This window comes from Manis pentadactyla, chromosome 2 (genome assembly GCF_030020395.1).
Source record: "Manis pentadactyla isolate mManPen7 chromosome 2, mManPen7.hap1, whole genome shotgun sequence".
Lineage (NCBI taxonomy): Eukaryota > Metazoa > Chordata > Mammalia > Pholidota > Manidae > Manis > Manis pentadactyla.
The window spans coordinates 89,615,175-89,632,016 of record NC_080020.1 but is presented as its reverse complement, the minus strand read 5'-3'; the positions used below and the strand labels follow the sequence as shown (position 1 = coordinate 89,632,016).

The window sequence follows — 16,842 nt, the reverse complement described above, 5'->3', positions numbered from 1 at the left end:
AGGCCCTTAGTAAACTGCAGCCAGGAGCTTGCTGGGAATCCCCACTTCGCCCTAGTCCTTAGGGTAGGAACAGGGTTAGATACTCACCTTGGGTGCTAAATTGAAGGGGGCACCAAAAAACTCAGTAATGAAGATAAATCATATTTCAATGCAACATTAAATAAAAATCGAAACTAATGCAAAATAGTCACAATGAATAAGATATCAAAATTTTAGACAAAGGCAGGACTAGTCTTACCGATTTTTCCGTTTGCCTCAGGCTCACATGTGGTTCAGCATGGCGGTGTTATGGATACTGCCTTTGTTTCAAATTTGGGTATTTTATTTATCATAGATATTTTGGACATTAAAGTTTTAAAAATACTGTATTAAGAATTTTTTTTTTGTCTCAATTACTGAGTTTTTTTGGTTCACTCTTTCCCTTAAATTTTGCACGCAGGGCAAGTGCCTCACTCACCTTACCATAGCCCCCACCTGGTGTCCTTCACTAAGAACTTCTGGGAACACTAGGCACCCCATCTACTGCTACTAAAAAAAAATTCCCTAAGCCTAGTTGAATATTTGCAGTGAAGACTTACGGCTTCCCTTCACTATTCCTTTGTCTTTCCTGCCCTTTCTGGGGTTACAGAAGTAAAGGGGAGTTGGTCCCCAAGTTTCCACTCTGTTATTATGTCTTACTATTATGCCCTCAATCTAAAGGCTAATAAATTCTGGTTGGATATTTAAGTTAATTTTTGATGTTCAAATGGAATTATAACTGTTACCACCTCTACCCTAAAATTGGTTATGAAATTTAAACAAGGTCTTACAATGCAAAAGCTGAGGAACATGAGCTAGCTCTCAACTGTCTTGTCTGCCAGTGCAGACCAGAAGATCAAGCCCTGCATGAATGACCCTTTGGACCTTGGGAAGCCCTAAATCATAACACTGCTGGCTCCCCTGGCCTTTCTCTATCTGCATTCAGTAGTCTTGTCCCCTCTCTGTGGTGGGTACAACCTTTACTGACACTCCCAGCCTCAACAGAAACTCCTCAATAAGCCAGCTCATTGTATTCACAGCAGCTTGAGTGTGAGATGCTTCCTTGGTCTAGTTTCCATTATAAATGTGCTCTCTTGATCACTCTCCCAGGTGAATAGGCTTCTGAGAGCTGGCCTGGGAACCAAACCACCATTTATCTCATGGTTCCTGCGGGAAAGAAGCTTCTAAGAACCAGACATCCAAATGAGAAGAACGTTTGGACCACAGCCCACTTGTAAGTCAGTATCTGTAACGTGAGTGTGAGAACACCAAATAGGCAGAAAGAGCCTCCCTGGTTGTGAAGTGAGGGTGGACTTCGTAGCAAAAACGTTAACCTGGGGAAGAAGGGAGCTCCTGGCAGGGGTGTCTTCTTTTTGGGGGGTAGCTATTTGCACCTCAGTGACATTGTGGATAATTTAGAGACCCAAGGATTAAGGAGATAAATGGAGTCAATTTGAAGGCAAGATTAATTTCTCAGTCTCTTAAATTCATTGTATTTTCTCTTTTTTATTTAAAACAGCCATAGAGACTTTATCCTGAAGCTTCCCAAATGGCTATGTTACTGAGTGCTCAGACCCAAGCACAAGGCTGAAGCTCTGGGGGAGAGAGTCTAGGAGCTGCGGTCCTCAGCACTGCCAAGGTGCACCAGTTGGTGATTTCCTTTTAGAGTCTGGGTGGGAGGCGCTTCGAGGCATGTGCAGGAGAGGAAGGAAGATGGCTCCCTAGTGGGCGCCTTTCCCTGCCAATGGGTCCTCAACTGTCACCTGCCTTCCGTGCGAGGAGTGGCTCTGGGTCTCCCACAGCTGCGTCTGGCCCTTTGGCCCTGGTCAGCTTACCTTCCAGGGAGATTCATTAATTCTGAGATCCAGAAGAACACAATGAATCCCTGCCCAGTTCCAAGAACCTGAAGAGTCTGGTCACTAACAGACAACTATTCCTTTGCTTGGCACAATTTTGCTCGACACATTTATTTGCCATCTCTAGAAGCCTTCAGCACTAAATATTCTGGTATTTGTGCCTAAGAAGGAATTTAACTGAAAAAATGAACAGAGTAGTGAGCAACAATAAAAATACTACAAGAATGAAAATGCCCACAGCCGTAATCCCACAGGATAGTTTGACATCAGACAATTTAACTCCCCTTAAAGATGAAGGGTTTGCACACAGAGTCTCCTCAGAGCCCTCCAGTTTTTGCAGATTCTCTTTGTACCATGTTATGAAATGAATATTTGAGCAAGTACAGTCCAGGGGATTGTGACTTAAATTAATGGTGCTCTGCTGGGACAAGATGGGGAGGAGATGGGGCGGGATGGTGCAGATGCTATTGGTGGCCAGATTGAGGTAGATCCCCTTAAGATGGCTGAAAGCATTGATGCTATTGCCTGTCAGGCTGTTGTGGCTTAAATCTACATGACGCATTTTCCCAAGGCTGTGGAATGCTTGCTGGTCTATGGAGACAAGCTCACAGGAGGATAAAATCAGAATCTCCAAGCTGCCCAATGTCTGAAGTAGGTTGGTCTTTGAGATACTCCCATCTTGAAAGCGATTCCTCTGTAGATTCAAATGGCGGAGATCCAGCAGGCCTGCTAGAAGGTGCTGATTGCTGGTGTCAAGATGGCAGTGAGAGAGATTCAGAACCTGCAGGAGATGGAGGTTTTGGAAAGGACTCTGTGGAGCATTAATGTGCAAGTGGGTGAATGAGAAATCCAGGAGTTCTAGTTGAGGGCATTCTTTGAATGCCTGGTTCTGGAGAGTAAGGGGCTCATTGAAGCTCAGGTTTAGGTACTGCAGGTGGAGTAGTTTTCTGAGCTGCAGATTGCAGCAGTCAGAAGCCTCTATATCATTGTGGCTTAAATCAAGTTTCCGAAGATTTTCTAGTTTTTCTAAACACCCAGTGCCGAGGTCAAGTTTCCTCACATTGCCTTTGATATAGAGGTCTGTAAGGGATGGGAAACTGGCAGCATTGATTTCACACAATTGGCCAAAATTATTTGCATTGAGAACTAATTTCTTGAGAGAGTTCATACCCTTGATGCCAGAGGGTAACCCTTGCAAGCGAGTTGCTGTCAGATCCAGTTCATGGAGTTGAGTGAAGCACTGAAACATGGTAGATGAGATGTCAGAGAAATGGCGCTTCTGTAGGTTGATGCTCTCGACCATCATTTCACAAAGTCCCTCAAGCATGGCTAGAGTAAGGTCTTGATCATCAATGTCCTCATATGTCCCCAGCCAGAGAGAATGAGTAGTGGAGTTTTGCAGACCTTTTAATATAACAGACAGATTAGGAGACCCTCCAAATTTCAAACTCTGGAACATTTTTGAATGGAATGCCCCAGGCTCAATGCCTTTAACATCATTTCCATTGAGGTTAAGGCTTAGGTTGGTGGCCTTCTCCAGAGTGTTCATATCTTCACGAGAGAGGTAGTGTACCGCATTATTCTGAAAATCCAGGACTTTCAGATTCTGTGTTGGGAAGTTTTCTGGGAGCTTAATGGAAGAAATATGGTTGCTTCCAAGATGCAAACTTTCTAAGTTTTCCAGATTGTGCACTGGGATAAACTCAAGATTGGATATTCCTGTTTGGACTAAGAAAAGATGCTTCAGTGATGTGGGTCCATTAAGTGATGTTTCTGCCATGAATATCAGGGGATTTCCAGTCAATACAATTGTGTTCAATTGATGATGGCTTTGGAAAGTGCCTTCATGTACCCAGTTAATCTGGCACCTTAAAAGATAATATTCAATAATAATTAATTAGAGAAAAGAAAAAAAGAAACTGTCACAGTGACCTATATTAACAAAGCCATCTTTTGTATATAGCAAAAGCAGCTTCCATTATTAAAGTAAAACTTAACTCTCTTTAGTACCCACAGATTGCCTGTTGAATTAGTGACTTACCTTAGTTCTAAACACTCTGATTTAGAACTTTTTCCAGATATCTTGCCCCTTTAGAATTTTCAGAAGTTTGTGTTTGTAATCTAGGTAACAATTAATAGTGTGATTATAGGCAAAATTAAACTCTTACTTACTATTTTAAGTAATACACAATATGTCATCTATAATATATAATATATAATATATGATATGTAATAGAAGAATCTGTGCCATCCTAGCAGTCACAATTTTTCTCAACTTCTGTTTTTTTCATCTATGAAGTATAGAAATAATGGTTACTTTGTAGAATAGTTGTGGTCAAGAACAGTTGCAATGTATATGAAAATGATCCACAGAAATATGAACACTAAAATTTCAGAGAAACCCATTCTGACATTGTACCTAAAATTACTGGATCTCACACACACACACACACACACACACACACACACACACACACACCTCCCCTAAAGGTCAATAAGGGAATTCCTTAGAAGTGCACTGAGAAAAGGAAGGTTGAATCCTTAGGAACAAGGGAGCCTTGGAGCGAGCCTTGTCATGTCTGCTAATATCTGCCAGTCCCTGGTGGCCCAGAGCCTGGTTTTTAGTGAGCCACCTGTGCCAGCGGCAAAAGACAAAGCTTGGGGTCCAAGCGGGATAGGAAGTCGTATCAAAAACCTGTGAACTTCCAAGACCCTCCCTCAGAAGGGATCCTTTTAGTGGGTGACCTTAAAAAAACAAAGCTCACAGAGAGAGCCCTGGGATATGCTCATCTTGACCTCTGTTGGGGAGGAAACCACAACAACAACAAGAAAAGTCTCCTCTGAGATCCCTTAACTGTAACCTTCCACTTGTGAGGATGGTGGCCTGAATTCATGCTATACCTCTGCGGGCCTCCCAAAAGAAACCCAAACGGAAAATTTAGTTTAAGGTGATCCTGTGGTTGTAGTGACTTCAGGTAACTGGCAGAAGTAAACAAAAGCCTTTTCTGGAGTGATGTACATGGTTTTAATAAGGAAAACTTTCAATTTTACATAAAAGTATAAAGAATAGTACAAGGAGCCTTCATATATCATATGTCTATCACAAAAACACAACAGTTCTTAAGATTTTGCCATATATGCTGCTTTGCTTCATCTATTTCCACCTCTCTCCCCTGAACTGTTTTAAATCAAATTCTAGACATCCCGTACATATTTCAGTATGTGTTTCCAAAAAATATAGGCTTATTTTCTATAACTATAATGTTATTGTTTGCATATATCAATATTAATAATTCTTTGGTATTATCTAATTCCAGGAAAGTATTTTTAAAAGATTTTCCCAAAAGATAAATGAGCTCAAAATAAAAATTCACTGATCACATAAGGGAAAGGCATTAGTCAAGGGTCAGTTAAAAAGTGCAAAAAAAACAGAAAAAATGTTTATCAGAATCAGGTTAAAAAAACAGGAGATACAATAATTATCATACATATATATGATATATGTGATACATAAAGAATATACAATATACCTGATAGGTATTATCAGAATATATGATAAATATATTTACAGTAACCATATGTTTGATATGTTTAAAAGAAACAGCTCCAACAATATGTTGAAGGAGCAAAATATTAAAACTGATCTATTTGTACAATGAAAACTCAATGGATCTTATTGAAATGGAGAAGTTAATTGAAATCAGAAAGCCAATGTTTAGTTTATATAGGAGATTAGACATAGCTGAGGAGGATATTAATGGACTAGAAGTAAATATGAGAAAGTTATCTACACATAGTAAAAAAAAACCCAAAGAGATGGAAAACAAGAAAGACTATTTAGATGAGAAGATGCAATATAAGCCTAATTAGACATCCAGAGGAGATAAAAGAGTGAGGGGAACAAGCCAAGGTTCAAACAGATAATGGCTAGCATATTTTAGAATTGATGAAAGACAGCAATCTCAGATACAAGAGGCCCAACAGTCTATATGATGTGTTACTGTGATATTCCAGAATGCCAAAGACAAAGAGAAGCTACTGAAAACCCTCAGGCAGAGAAAGGTAGATCACCTCCATATGAACAATGCCTAAATAGGTAACTACCCAACAGCAACAATGGAAGAGTGGGATGATAGCATCAAAGGGCTGTGGGAAAACCTGTAAGGCTAGAGTCGTATGTCAGAGAATGCTGTCTTTCAAGAATCAGAGGGAAATAAAGCCATTTGCTGAAAACAAAAACTGAGGGAGGTTAGTATAAACAAATTCTCACTAAAGAAATTTCTAAGTATGTACTTCAGAAAAAAGAAAAATTATTGCAGAGAGGAAGGTCTGAAAAGCAAGATAGGAAAGTGAGCAAATGAAATAGAAAACAAGTCAGTAAGGCTAAAGAAACAAGAACTTTTAAATAATATAAATAATGCCCAATTTGTGGCCAGATAAAAGGCAGGGGCTGGAGGGAGTGGAGGAGGAAGATTTTAGAAAGTATGAGGTCATTTTTTTTTTATCACTTATTGAAAATAGTAAGAGGACAATTAGAGTCCTTCAGCTAGAAAAGCTATCCTGGCCCATTCACTCCTTAAAAATGTGGTCAAACTCATTTCATCTAAAAATGAGAAATGGTGATAGAGAGGGAAAGTAAATTTCCTTGGGGCATAATAGTTGCGTAGCAGAATGACCTTTGTCTCTGCCTGAAAGGGCAAGGCTTTCTCTCAATTGTTTCTAAGCACCTGCACCTGAAGTCTTGGCTGAGGAGGTAGTGTGGGAGTATCTGGGGATCTCTGGTCAGGGAGTCAGAAGAGCAGAGTCCCAGTTTCCTTAATCCACGACCTTACGCAAGCCCACAGAATCTTCTTGAGCCTCCATTTCCTCATCTAACACGAGCTGGATGGTAACGTTCACCATGTCTTCCTCCCAGTGGTACTTATACATGTGAAGTAGTACCATGGATGTGAATGCTTTCCCACTCTGCCAGAGATTGAATTGAACCACCAAAGAAACGGACCTGTTGACAAGAGTGTAGGCTCTGTCCTCATGAGGGCCCTCCCCTCTTGCACACATACATGCTGCATTCATTTCTCTTTTGTTTTCTTCCCTTATTTTCTTGTGATGCTTCTGCCCACTGGTTCACAAACACTGGTTCAGCCTTTGGAGTCCTGCTTTTGTCTCTAAAACCAAATAATGGGACTCTTACTCCCAATTTGTAGGAAAAAAAAAAAAGTATATTTGTGTTTCTCCTGTAAATTTTTCCTAAAATATCATCACCAAACTATGCTAAAATGTAATTTAATATGGCATCTGATTTAGTACAAGATTTGTTTTCAGTGTTGTTATCAATATTAGAACTTCCTAAACAGCACTGCTGGCACAATCTAGTTTGAGAACAATCCACTTTCTTCACCATTGATTGGGGTTTTTTAAAATTACATTTCACCTACACAGAAATATTTCACAGGAAAGAATAAGCATGCAGGATAAGTAGATCATCCCTGTGCCCCCAAAGAAGTTCCTGGAAACAATTTGAATACAATTTGTGTTATTACTTTAGTAAAACATCAACTGCATACAAGGAACTCAAACACATACCTGGTTAAATCCAAAAAGATAAGATCTGTGAGTCTGCTGAAAGTTGTATTTTCAATTGTAGGCAAGAAATTAAAGCCAAATTCCAAAAATTCTGTCATGTTTGGTAGAGTGTCAGGAATTTCTCTGAGACCTAAATTTTCACAGTTATAAGTTTTGTTGGCTTCTTTCTGATAAGAGAAACACTGTGAATTAATATCACACCTTTTAATTTGATTGGCAAGCAGAATTACATATATTTTATCCTCAAGCAACAATCTCATTTCTAGGAACCTTTACCAAATATGTACTTGCTAAAATAAAATGATTTTATGTGTAAGATTTTTTATTTTAGTATTCTTTCTTGTAATAGCAAGAAGTGGGCAACAACCAGACTATCCATCATATAGGATTAGTTGCACAAAATATGGTACATTCACAAAATGGAACCTTCTGCAGATGAAAATGGAATGAGTAAGATCTCCATACATGGATATGGTATGATATCTAGGTATACTGTAAGGTGAAAAAAGCAAGGTGCAGAGTGTACACATAGTGTATATAGTATGTGGTATGTAGTATATACTATACTATATAGCACCTTTTCTGTAAGAAAGGTGTGTGTATATTTTCTTATATTGGTAACACAAAGTCATGGCAAAATAACCCAAAATGTGGTTGTCTTGAAGGGGAGGGAAGGCACCAGATAGAGGAGGAAGGATGGAAACAAGACTTCTCTGAATATACTTGGTTTTATAATAGTGATTTTGGATGCATGGAAATGTTTTATTTCTGTTTGAGGATAAACAAATCAACTGTAGATAAGCATCAACAGAAGAGGACAATGAGACATTCCGTATGTTCTGATGTGACACAATATGGAGAACACAGAACCACCGGTGCAACTGAAAAAGCAAAACTTGAATCCAAACAAGGCTTAAGGCCTAAAGTCCGGTGAATGATGTTGGTGGAAGTGGAGAAGAAGGAAGAAAGGAGGACAAATTGCTCTTGTCAAAAGACACAAAGGGATATAAAGCCACTTAAGAGACAACCTGCAGGTAATAGAATAGCCATTGTTTAGCTTCTACTTCAAGTAAAGCATTTAGGAAAAGACATTTTATAGACTATCAGGGAACTTTGAGAATAGCATATTAGAGGATCTTAAGGACTTGGTATTGATAAGTGTAATGTTCTTATATTTTTGAGATACATTTTGAAGTATTTAGGGGTAAAGTGACATGATGTTTCAGATTTGCTTTAACATACTCTAGCAAAAAAGAAGGGAAAAAGTGGAAAGATGAAATTAGTGGTCAAAATGTTGATGGTTGTTGAATGTTGAATGATATATACATATAGGTTCCTAGTAAGTAACTACTTTTGTATATGTTTTAGAAATTTTCTTCCTACAACATTCAGACAAACCAGCAGTGTGGCATAGACCTTAGGTCACAAGGCCGCACGATCAATCTTGAAGTATGATTCCAGTTTGGATCTCTGGGGCTGCAGGTTGCTGACACCAGGCTTTGTCTTTGGAGCACAGCCCTCCACAGAGGTGCGGAAGACTTTGTCATCCTGGCCCCCGCAAGACTCAATTATTCAGAAGTCTGCCAATCACTGCTTGTTAGATGCCCTGACTCAGGTTATCAGCCGTGGACTACCTAAGTAAGGGTTTGTTAGAAGTCTGTAGAATTGTGGGGTCATAGTTTATCTTCATGCTGCCTTAGGATGAAGGGAAGTGGGGCAGGTGTGAAGGTCTGATGGGGTAATTTTTCATAATGAGGCTCCTAGCATAGAAAGAAATGATCTCTAAGGAACAGTGCAGTGGGGACCCATCTTTAAGATCATCTCAGATACCTTGTGATTTTGTCTCATTTTTCAGATCCTGCCTTTCCCTATACCACTCATTTGTCTCACCTGAGATGCCATTGAGACTGCCATGGTCTGGAAAAGCCCTGCCCCCTCAAGCTCTACATCAGCCTGTTTCCTCAAACTGGGTTGCAAACAGGCCTGCTTAGTGGGAAACAGCAGGCTGCACACATCCTCCTTTGCTCAGATGGGTGAAGTTTTAGAGATGTTGCCATTTTAATTGCCTTTTACCTTCCTCACTCCAACTGCAGCTTACTGATACACTTCTTTAGTTACAGTGAGCACTGCAAATTTTCTTTATTGTGACAATAATATTACGAATGTCACTGATGAAAATGCCATATTTCTATTTCCTTGTAATCCATTCTTCATTTTATAGACCCAGTAGTGCTCCAAGCACTGCCAGAAATCCATCTAATGTCCTGGAGAGCACACTTTGCACTTAAAACTTACATTTAGCTGACTGGCAGGAAAAACACGTGTTGCCAGATCCCTCTTGGGTGCCCCTGAACATGGACATGACCCAGAGGGAAAATGCGTGTGCAGCTGCTGTTCCAATAGCTCTGAGGGTTCAGACCAGCTTCGAGGGGACATTTTTCTTTTCTTATAGGCATAGCTGATGTCACACACACTTGGAGAAAGGGGCTTTTCCTAAATTTGTCTTGCTCTGTTCTGGCCCTACAGCAGAAGGCTCAACGCTGGCGATTTCCTCCTCCTGAGTGTGTAAGTGCCCGTGACACCTGAATCACTCCTCTTTCAGGCTTTACTAAGCACTTTACTGCATTAATGTGATCAGAAGGTTGGGAATTGAGCAGGGCCTCTGCTGAACCAGTGGCCTGAGGGAGTTCCTAGCAAATGAAAAGGCAGGGAAATGAAGTACCTATGTCAACCCTGTGAAAAACTGAGAACCAGTGGACAGCACTGCCAACGAGTACTGAGAAGCCCACCCCAAGCCTGTATCATGCTAATCTCTAGTCAGGGAGAAACTCCACGGAGCTCTGGGCCCTTGATCCCTGGGAGAAAGAGGCAAACAACAAGAATGATAGCTTATAAGGGATTTCAGAAAGCAAATACATAGCAGAGAACACACATGACCCCTCCCCTCTGGCTTTCACATTCACTGTCCTGCGCTGCAGAAAGGACCATTATGGGTGGGACACCAAGCTTCCTGTGCTCTGGGATCATTTAAGCAGCATTGAGTCGTTTTTAGTTTTTTGCATTTTTTCAGACAGGAAGTATTCACACACACATACACACACACACGCACAATTATTCTTACTCTTTTTCAGTAAATTGCAAACATCATGACTCTTTGCCCTAAATGACTGAAGAAGAAGGGTATTCCCCCTACAACCACAGTGTGGTTACCAAATCCAGAATAGTTATTTGTTTAATTGAAGTATAGCTTAAAAATTCAGAATATTTAACATTGATACATTGTTATCCAACTTATAGTCTATATTCAAATTTTGCCAATTGTCCCAATATTTCCTCTATAGTAATTTTGGTTTTTCCAAACTAGGATTGTACGTTGCATTGAGTTTTTCATGTCTCTTTAGTTTTTCTTTGATCTGAGGTAGTTTCTCAGCCTTTCTTTGTCTCTTATAGTACTGATCTTTTTAATGAATACAGGCTCATATTTTATAGACTGTCCCTCATTTAGGGATTGTACCTTTCCTCAGTATTTGACTCAGTTATACATTTTTAGGTAGAAATGCCACATCAGTGAGGTTGTGTGTGCCTCGCTGTCAGGGTCTGTACTGCAGCGTCCTGAGAGTGACTGATGCCCAGCACTGGGTTCTGGGGCAGCACAACAACCACACACAGCACAGGAAAGGACAATATGCAGAAATGTGATACAGTGTGGCCTTGGCCACTTTGCCTAGGGCTGGCCTGGCTGCCAGGCCACGTATTTAGTTGCTTTTCCAGGCAGACACCCACCATTGCTTTTGCAGCCCTTGCAGTTTTTCCGAGCTCCACATGACCACTTCCTATGAACTCAGCCTCCATTCTTTAGACCTCAGTAAGGGGTCAACTTCCAAAGTCATTTTCTCACTTATCTTGTTTTGCTGGTTCCATCACACACAGGACCCTTCTTGATCTGAACTCATACAGCCAGCAGGGCTGTGCAGGGCTGCCTGGCCCATGGCTACCCGTATTCCAAGGCATGGGGCATTTCCTCAGGGGTCCACTGTGCTCTGGGACTTGTGTTAACCACTTTGTCTCTAGCTTAATGTCAGAGCCTAGGCTTTTTGCAGAGCTGGACTCCCCAGTGTTATATCTGTTGTTTGCAAATCCCTTTTCCCTCCAGGTATTCGTTTACATTTTTTCAATCAGGATCTCATTTCTCTTCTTTCTGTTGTAGCTAACTCTGTGCCCTCTCACTGTATTTTCTCTCCTCGCAGGTGTTGAAATCACTTTCTAATTTAGAGCTCTTTGAGTTGCACACAACTGCTGATTCCCACCTTTTCTCATCTGCACTAGGCACGTGTAGCACCGAGGCCCCCCATGCACATGGAGTCTGGGTGCTGAACCCCAACCCTCCATCAGTATCAGTCCTCTATCTAGAGGTAGTGATTTGACTGAGCCAAATCCCAGAGTAACAATTTCTCTCTGAAAATAAAACAGTCACAAGAGGGCACAGTCCAAAAACTTTGCTGTTAATCGGATTCTTCCAGGCAAGGGGTATTCCAGTTACATGCAGTTCATTTTCTGTCTTGAATCAGACTGCTTGGGTTCAAAGCCCAGCTCTCAATCATAATGTGTGAAACACTCACAAGAGGAGTAAGCATTTCCCTGGATCATCACAGCATCATGTCATTGTCTAGAGCTATTGGGAAGCCTCTGTATCCATGAACTTGGAGTTCTTCTAAAAGAGAGCTCTACCAAGCACCCCCCACTCTAATACCTAGGCCTGAGGACTGCCTCCCACCATAGTTTTGAGGGGACAGGAGAGCCGTGAGGAGCCCATGAGAAGACACACACTCCCAAATAATTATTCAAGAGCACAACTAAAATGTTACCAGAATTCATTTAATAGAACACTGTATTCCAGCTATGTTTTACATATTTGTCAGCCTCCAAAGACCTTGTCATGCATCTAATTTTGTTATTTATGATACACATACACACACAGGAAGAGAAAACATAGCATTTAACAATGGAAAATTCTACATGGGGTATTTAGGGGTGTTCACTATATTTTTAGAACTTGTCTAGGTTTGAAACTTTTTTCAAACAAAATGTTTTGTTAAAAAATTCATGTAAAGAAAGTACCTTTGGGCAATACAGTTGGGGGCAGTTGAGAAAAGGAACTTCTGCTGACAGTTTTTTTAAATGTTGTACATGAACCATGTATAAAATGGAAAATTTAACAAGTAAAAGACACAAAAGGAAAAGTAAGTTCGTCTTGACTCCTACCTCACATCCTATGCAAAAAAGCAATTTTACCTATTTAGGTTATATATCAAATGTGAAACCTATATAAAAACAAAATAAAATTTCCAGCAGAAAACATAGGAAAATATTTTCATGGCCTTGGGGTAGGCAACATTTTCTTAAACAGGACATAAAGATATTGAAAATAAAAGAGCAGTGATAAATCAAGTCGCATAAAACTGAGGACTTCTGTTAATCAAAAGATATCATTAGGAGAATAGAAATGCAAGCCACAGAGTGGGAAAAGATATCTGCAATCTGCTATGGGACTTGCATCCACAATACATACAGAACCCCTACAAAAAGAAAGACAACACAAGATAAAATTAGCAAAGACTTGAAAAGTCACTTCATACACACACACACACACACACACACACACACACACACACACACACACACGCACACACACACAGCCAACCAAAGTCTGAAAATGTACTCAATTTAATTATTCATTAGGAATATAAAAATTAAATCCCATTAAAATGCCACTACCCATCCATTAGAATGGTTATATTTTTTAACTCTGCAATAGCAAATATTAGGGTGTGGAGCAATCAGAACTCATACCTTGCCAGTAAGTATAAATGGGTATCAACACTTTGGAAAATTATTTGGCAATACCTACTGAACTTAAACATATGTATTTTTAACCCTGTGCCCAAATGCATCCATTCCCTGGTATACAACTAATAGAGATTTGTACATTTGTTTACCAAATACGTAGATAAGAAGCAGCAGCATTCATAAGAACCAAAAAATTGGGAACAATGCAAATGCCCATTAATATAGTATAGATAAATAAATGGTGCTCACTAATACAACAGAAGAGCATTCAGCAATGAAAATGAACAAGTGATCACTCCACACATCAGTATCAATAAGTCTCGTATATTTAATGTTGAGTGAAAGAAGCCAGACACAAAAGAGACACTGTATAGTCTCACATATAGAAAATTCAAAAAGAGGCAAAATCAATCGTGGTGACAAAAGTTAGAGCGCTGGCTGCCCTTGGGGGCTAGAGAGGAGCCATTGGGGGCTTCTGTGTGCCAAGGAAGTTCTATTTCTTGATCTGTGTGCAGGTGACGTGGATGTGTTCACTTGGTGAAAACTCAGTGAACTATACACTTAGGATTGGTGGACTTGTATGTATGTAAATTTTACCTCAATAAAAGGGTTACTAAACTCCAAACAAAGCAAAACAAATTAAAAACCTTGTTTTCAGGATAGGGCTGATAAGCACATGGTGCTCCTGTAAACATATATACAATATGTGGTTAATTATGCTTAAAGTGGAGGGAAGAAGAGAAGAGGAAAGGAAAACAAGCAGGAGGGATGGGCAAACTGGGGTGATCTGCACTTGAAAAAAGTACCAATCCTTAAAAGCTCTCCTACTTTTATCCCACTTGCTGGCAGCCTAGAAGTCCCTTATCTTCAGGAACAAGGTCTCATTCATGTCTGTTCCTCCCAGTATTCACATAGAGTGGGGGCTCAATGAGCAGCCCCAGGACCCTGCTGCCAAGAACTCATACGAGATAGAGGAGGTTAAGGAAAGTGTAGATCCGGTGCTGAACAGGCCCCAAGGCGTTTGAAAGCAGAGTCCCTTCAGAGAGCTGCTGCAGGGGGGCTGCACTGAAGGTTCCAGTCTCACCAGACTTAGACAACAAGGAAATCTCTTGCTGAGGCAGGCCTCGAGATCCTGGATTCTCAGGACTGCTCCTGGCCCCTGAATATTACCAAAGGCCCTGAAATGGCAGCAAAAGGACTAGGGTGCTCTCCCTGCCTCTTCCCCCTTTCCACTGCCAAAGCAGGAACCATCTGCAAAAAGAGCTGGCAACTCTGGAGCCCTAGTGTCAATAGGAAGCTAGACTAAATAGGCCCAATATTTCCTTGGGTTTCCAGAATCTTCCAGGACTCTCTTGTGGGCGTCAGCAGGGCTGCACAGGCTTTGCAGTGATGTAGGGATTTAAGAGTTGTGCTGGCCAGTTTAAGACTGGGGTGTGTAAAGTAACCTGCTTCCCGATGAACTGGGATTTTATGGTGATAATGTCCCATCTGAGGATGTTGTCGGAAGGTGGATGGCAAACCAACCTGATCGGTGAGGAGGTGGTGTCCCCACTCCCTCCTTCCTGTCCTGCCACCTACCAACCTGAATGATGAGGGATGGCCTTCTGGGGCTGGTAAAAAATCTCTTACTCATCCCCTTCAGGTATGGGCTGAATTGAGTCTCCCCAGATTCATATGTTGAAGTCTTAAACTGAGTAGCTCAGAATGTGACTTTATTTGGAAACAGGGGCTTTAAAATGGTAATTAAATTAAAATGAGATCATTAGAGTGGGCTCTAATCCAATGTAATTGGTATCTTTATCAGAAGAATAAATTTGGATGCAGACTCATACAAAAAGAAGATGCTGTGAAGACGGGGAGAAGACGGCTGTCAGCGAGCCAACCAGCACGATCTCAGAGGAAACCAACACCTTGGTCCTGGACTTTTAGCCTCCAGAACTGGGAGAAAGTAAGCTTTTGTTGTTTAAGCCTCTAGGCCGTGGTGGTACTTGTTATGGCAGCCTGAGCAGTCACATACCTTCCCAGTTGTACTTTGCGCAGGGCTTTGCCTGCTCAGCCTTACCATTCTCCGGAGTGTGACTGCCAAGCCCCTCCTCTCTGCACTGTGCTACTCCTGCCTCTTCCTCATCTTTCAGCCCCAACCTGGGGAGGCAGCCCACCCAGCCACCAGGACTGATGGTCCTTCCCGTCCACAGCCTTGTCTGCCAGACCACGTGGTGCTAGAAGTTTGCTGGGCTCAGAGACAGTGGGAGGAAGGTTGGAGCGTTTTAGAAGATGGCAAGAGACTGAGGCCCTTCTCCTCCTCTCTCTCTCGCCTGCTCTCCAAGAACTTCCCACACACTGATAAACATTGTTGCCGTTGAAAACAGTGGATGCAATCTGGCTCTGTTCTAAGGTGGTACTGCTGTGGGTCAGTGAAACAGATGGAGGGCCGCCCAGCTCGCAGAGAAAGCCAGACTCATTCAGAGTGACCTTTACCTGCTCAGAAAGGTGGCACAGCTCATCTTTACTCATCCCCACCCATGAGTCAGGAAACCAAAGGACCGTTTTGGGTAGTGGCCACGTGCTGGAATGTTGGACAAACAGCACCTCCATGCAGGAAGAGGGTTGGGGGGCTGCTCTTTGCACTGAGACCTTGTCAATATCTTATGCCTCAATTAGGATTGTTTTGAGGGAATTGTTTACAGAGGAGGAAAACTATCACTTCTTTCTACTAAGAATCTATAATCATCCTCTGGCTGATTTTCCACAATAAAGAAAAGTTTCCCACACCCTGTTGCCCTTTTAGAGATGGTGGATGTTGGGACGCCAAGGCTCACATGGGACTGCGTGCTGACTCTCAGCATTTCGGGGCAGTTTAGTCTGGGTAAGAATAGACAGTTTGCACTCACCTCCGTGCACATCTGGTCCGAGGAGGCGATGGCCTTGCAGCCGGCAGAAAGCAGCACTGCCAACAGGAAGCAGCTGCCGTGGGGAGCCATCACTGGGATGCGGCAACCCCAGCTTGAGGGGCTCACCTAACGCTCAGAAACTAAACCAAACTCTGATGACCTCGGCAATTAAGCAGCCAGCTAGGTGCTTAGAAGGGTGATCTTAGAACAAGAAATTCTGTTCACAGCTCACCGAGTGCTGGCTCTGTGCTGCAAAAAAGGAGAAGTTCCTTTTGCATATCACACATCCTTGCCAAAAATAGCTGAAGACCCAGCCTGAGAATGGCCGAGTGTATTTCCTGGCAAACACAAAGCCGTTATGCAGTCCTCTTGGGCTGGTCACATGGACTCTCAGTGTGATGGTCCCTACTGGCTTTAGGCCAGCTTCTGGGTTTGGCCAACTCCAGTAGCTTCTGGTCCCCCTCCACAAGAGGGGCTGTGGAAAGCAGGGGGCTTTCCTTACAAAGGAGGCCACTTTGTTAGTTGTCCTAGGTGCCTGGGAGCGGTGCCAGGGCATGCAGAGGGCAGAGCACTTGGTGGGGACAGATGGAAAGGCTGGGTCCTGTGCTGGCACTCGCTGAAGCTGGGAACCGGAGCAGGAGAGTAGG

At 41.9% G+C, this 16,842-nt stretch overlaps 1 protein-coding gene across 2 annotated transcripts; it reads right to left on the bottom strand.

The window, feature by feature from the left end:
• Positions 1-1,487: 1,487 nt before the first annotated feature.
• CD180 (CD180 molecule) lies at positions 1,488-16,503 on the bottom strand. 2 transcript variants are annotated; one of them, XM_036887894.2, is made up of 3 exons: positions 15,322-16,185; positions 7,458-7,624; positions 1,488-3,742 (listed from the first exon to the last, which is right to left on the bottom strand). In XM_036887894.2, the coding sequence occupies exons 1-3, from the start codon at positions 15,367-15,369 to the stop codon at positions 2,014-2,016; spliced, it is 1,944 nt and encodes a 647-aa protein (XP_036743789.2). In that variant the 5' UTR covers positions 15,370-16,185; the 3' UTR covers positions 1,488-2,013. The 2 variants fall into 2 exon arrangements, with proteins under 2 accessions (XP_036743789.2, XP_036743788.2); XM_036887893.2 differs by lacking the exon at positions 15,322-16,185 and adding an exon at positions 16,196-16,503 and having other exon boundaries at positions 1,491-3,742.
• Positions 16,504-16,842: the final 339 nt, after the last annotated feature.

Excerpts from the sequence above, each read along its gene's own strand:
- CD180 (XM_036887893.2), bottom strand. The coding sequence starts at position 16,285 with ATGGCTCCCCACGGCAGCTGCTTCCTGTTGGCAGTGCTGCTTTCTGCC. Across the intron at positions 7,625-16,195 it reads CGGACCAGATGTGCACGGAG|AAAGAAGCCAACAAAACTTA; the intron begins GTGAGTGCAAAC and ends TTCTCTTATCAG. Across the intron at positions 3,743-7,457 it reads ATCTTTTTGGATTTAACCAG|GTGCCAGATTAACTGGGTAC; the intron begins GTATGTGTTTGA and ends TTATCTTTTAAG.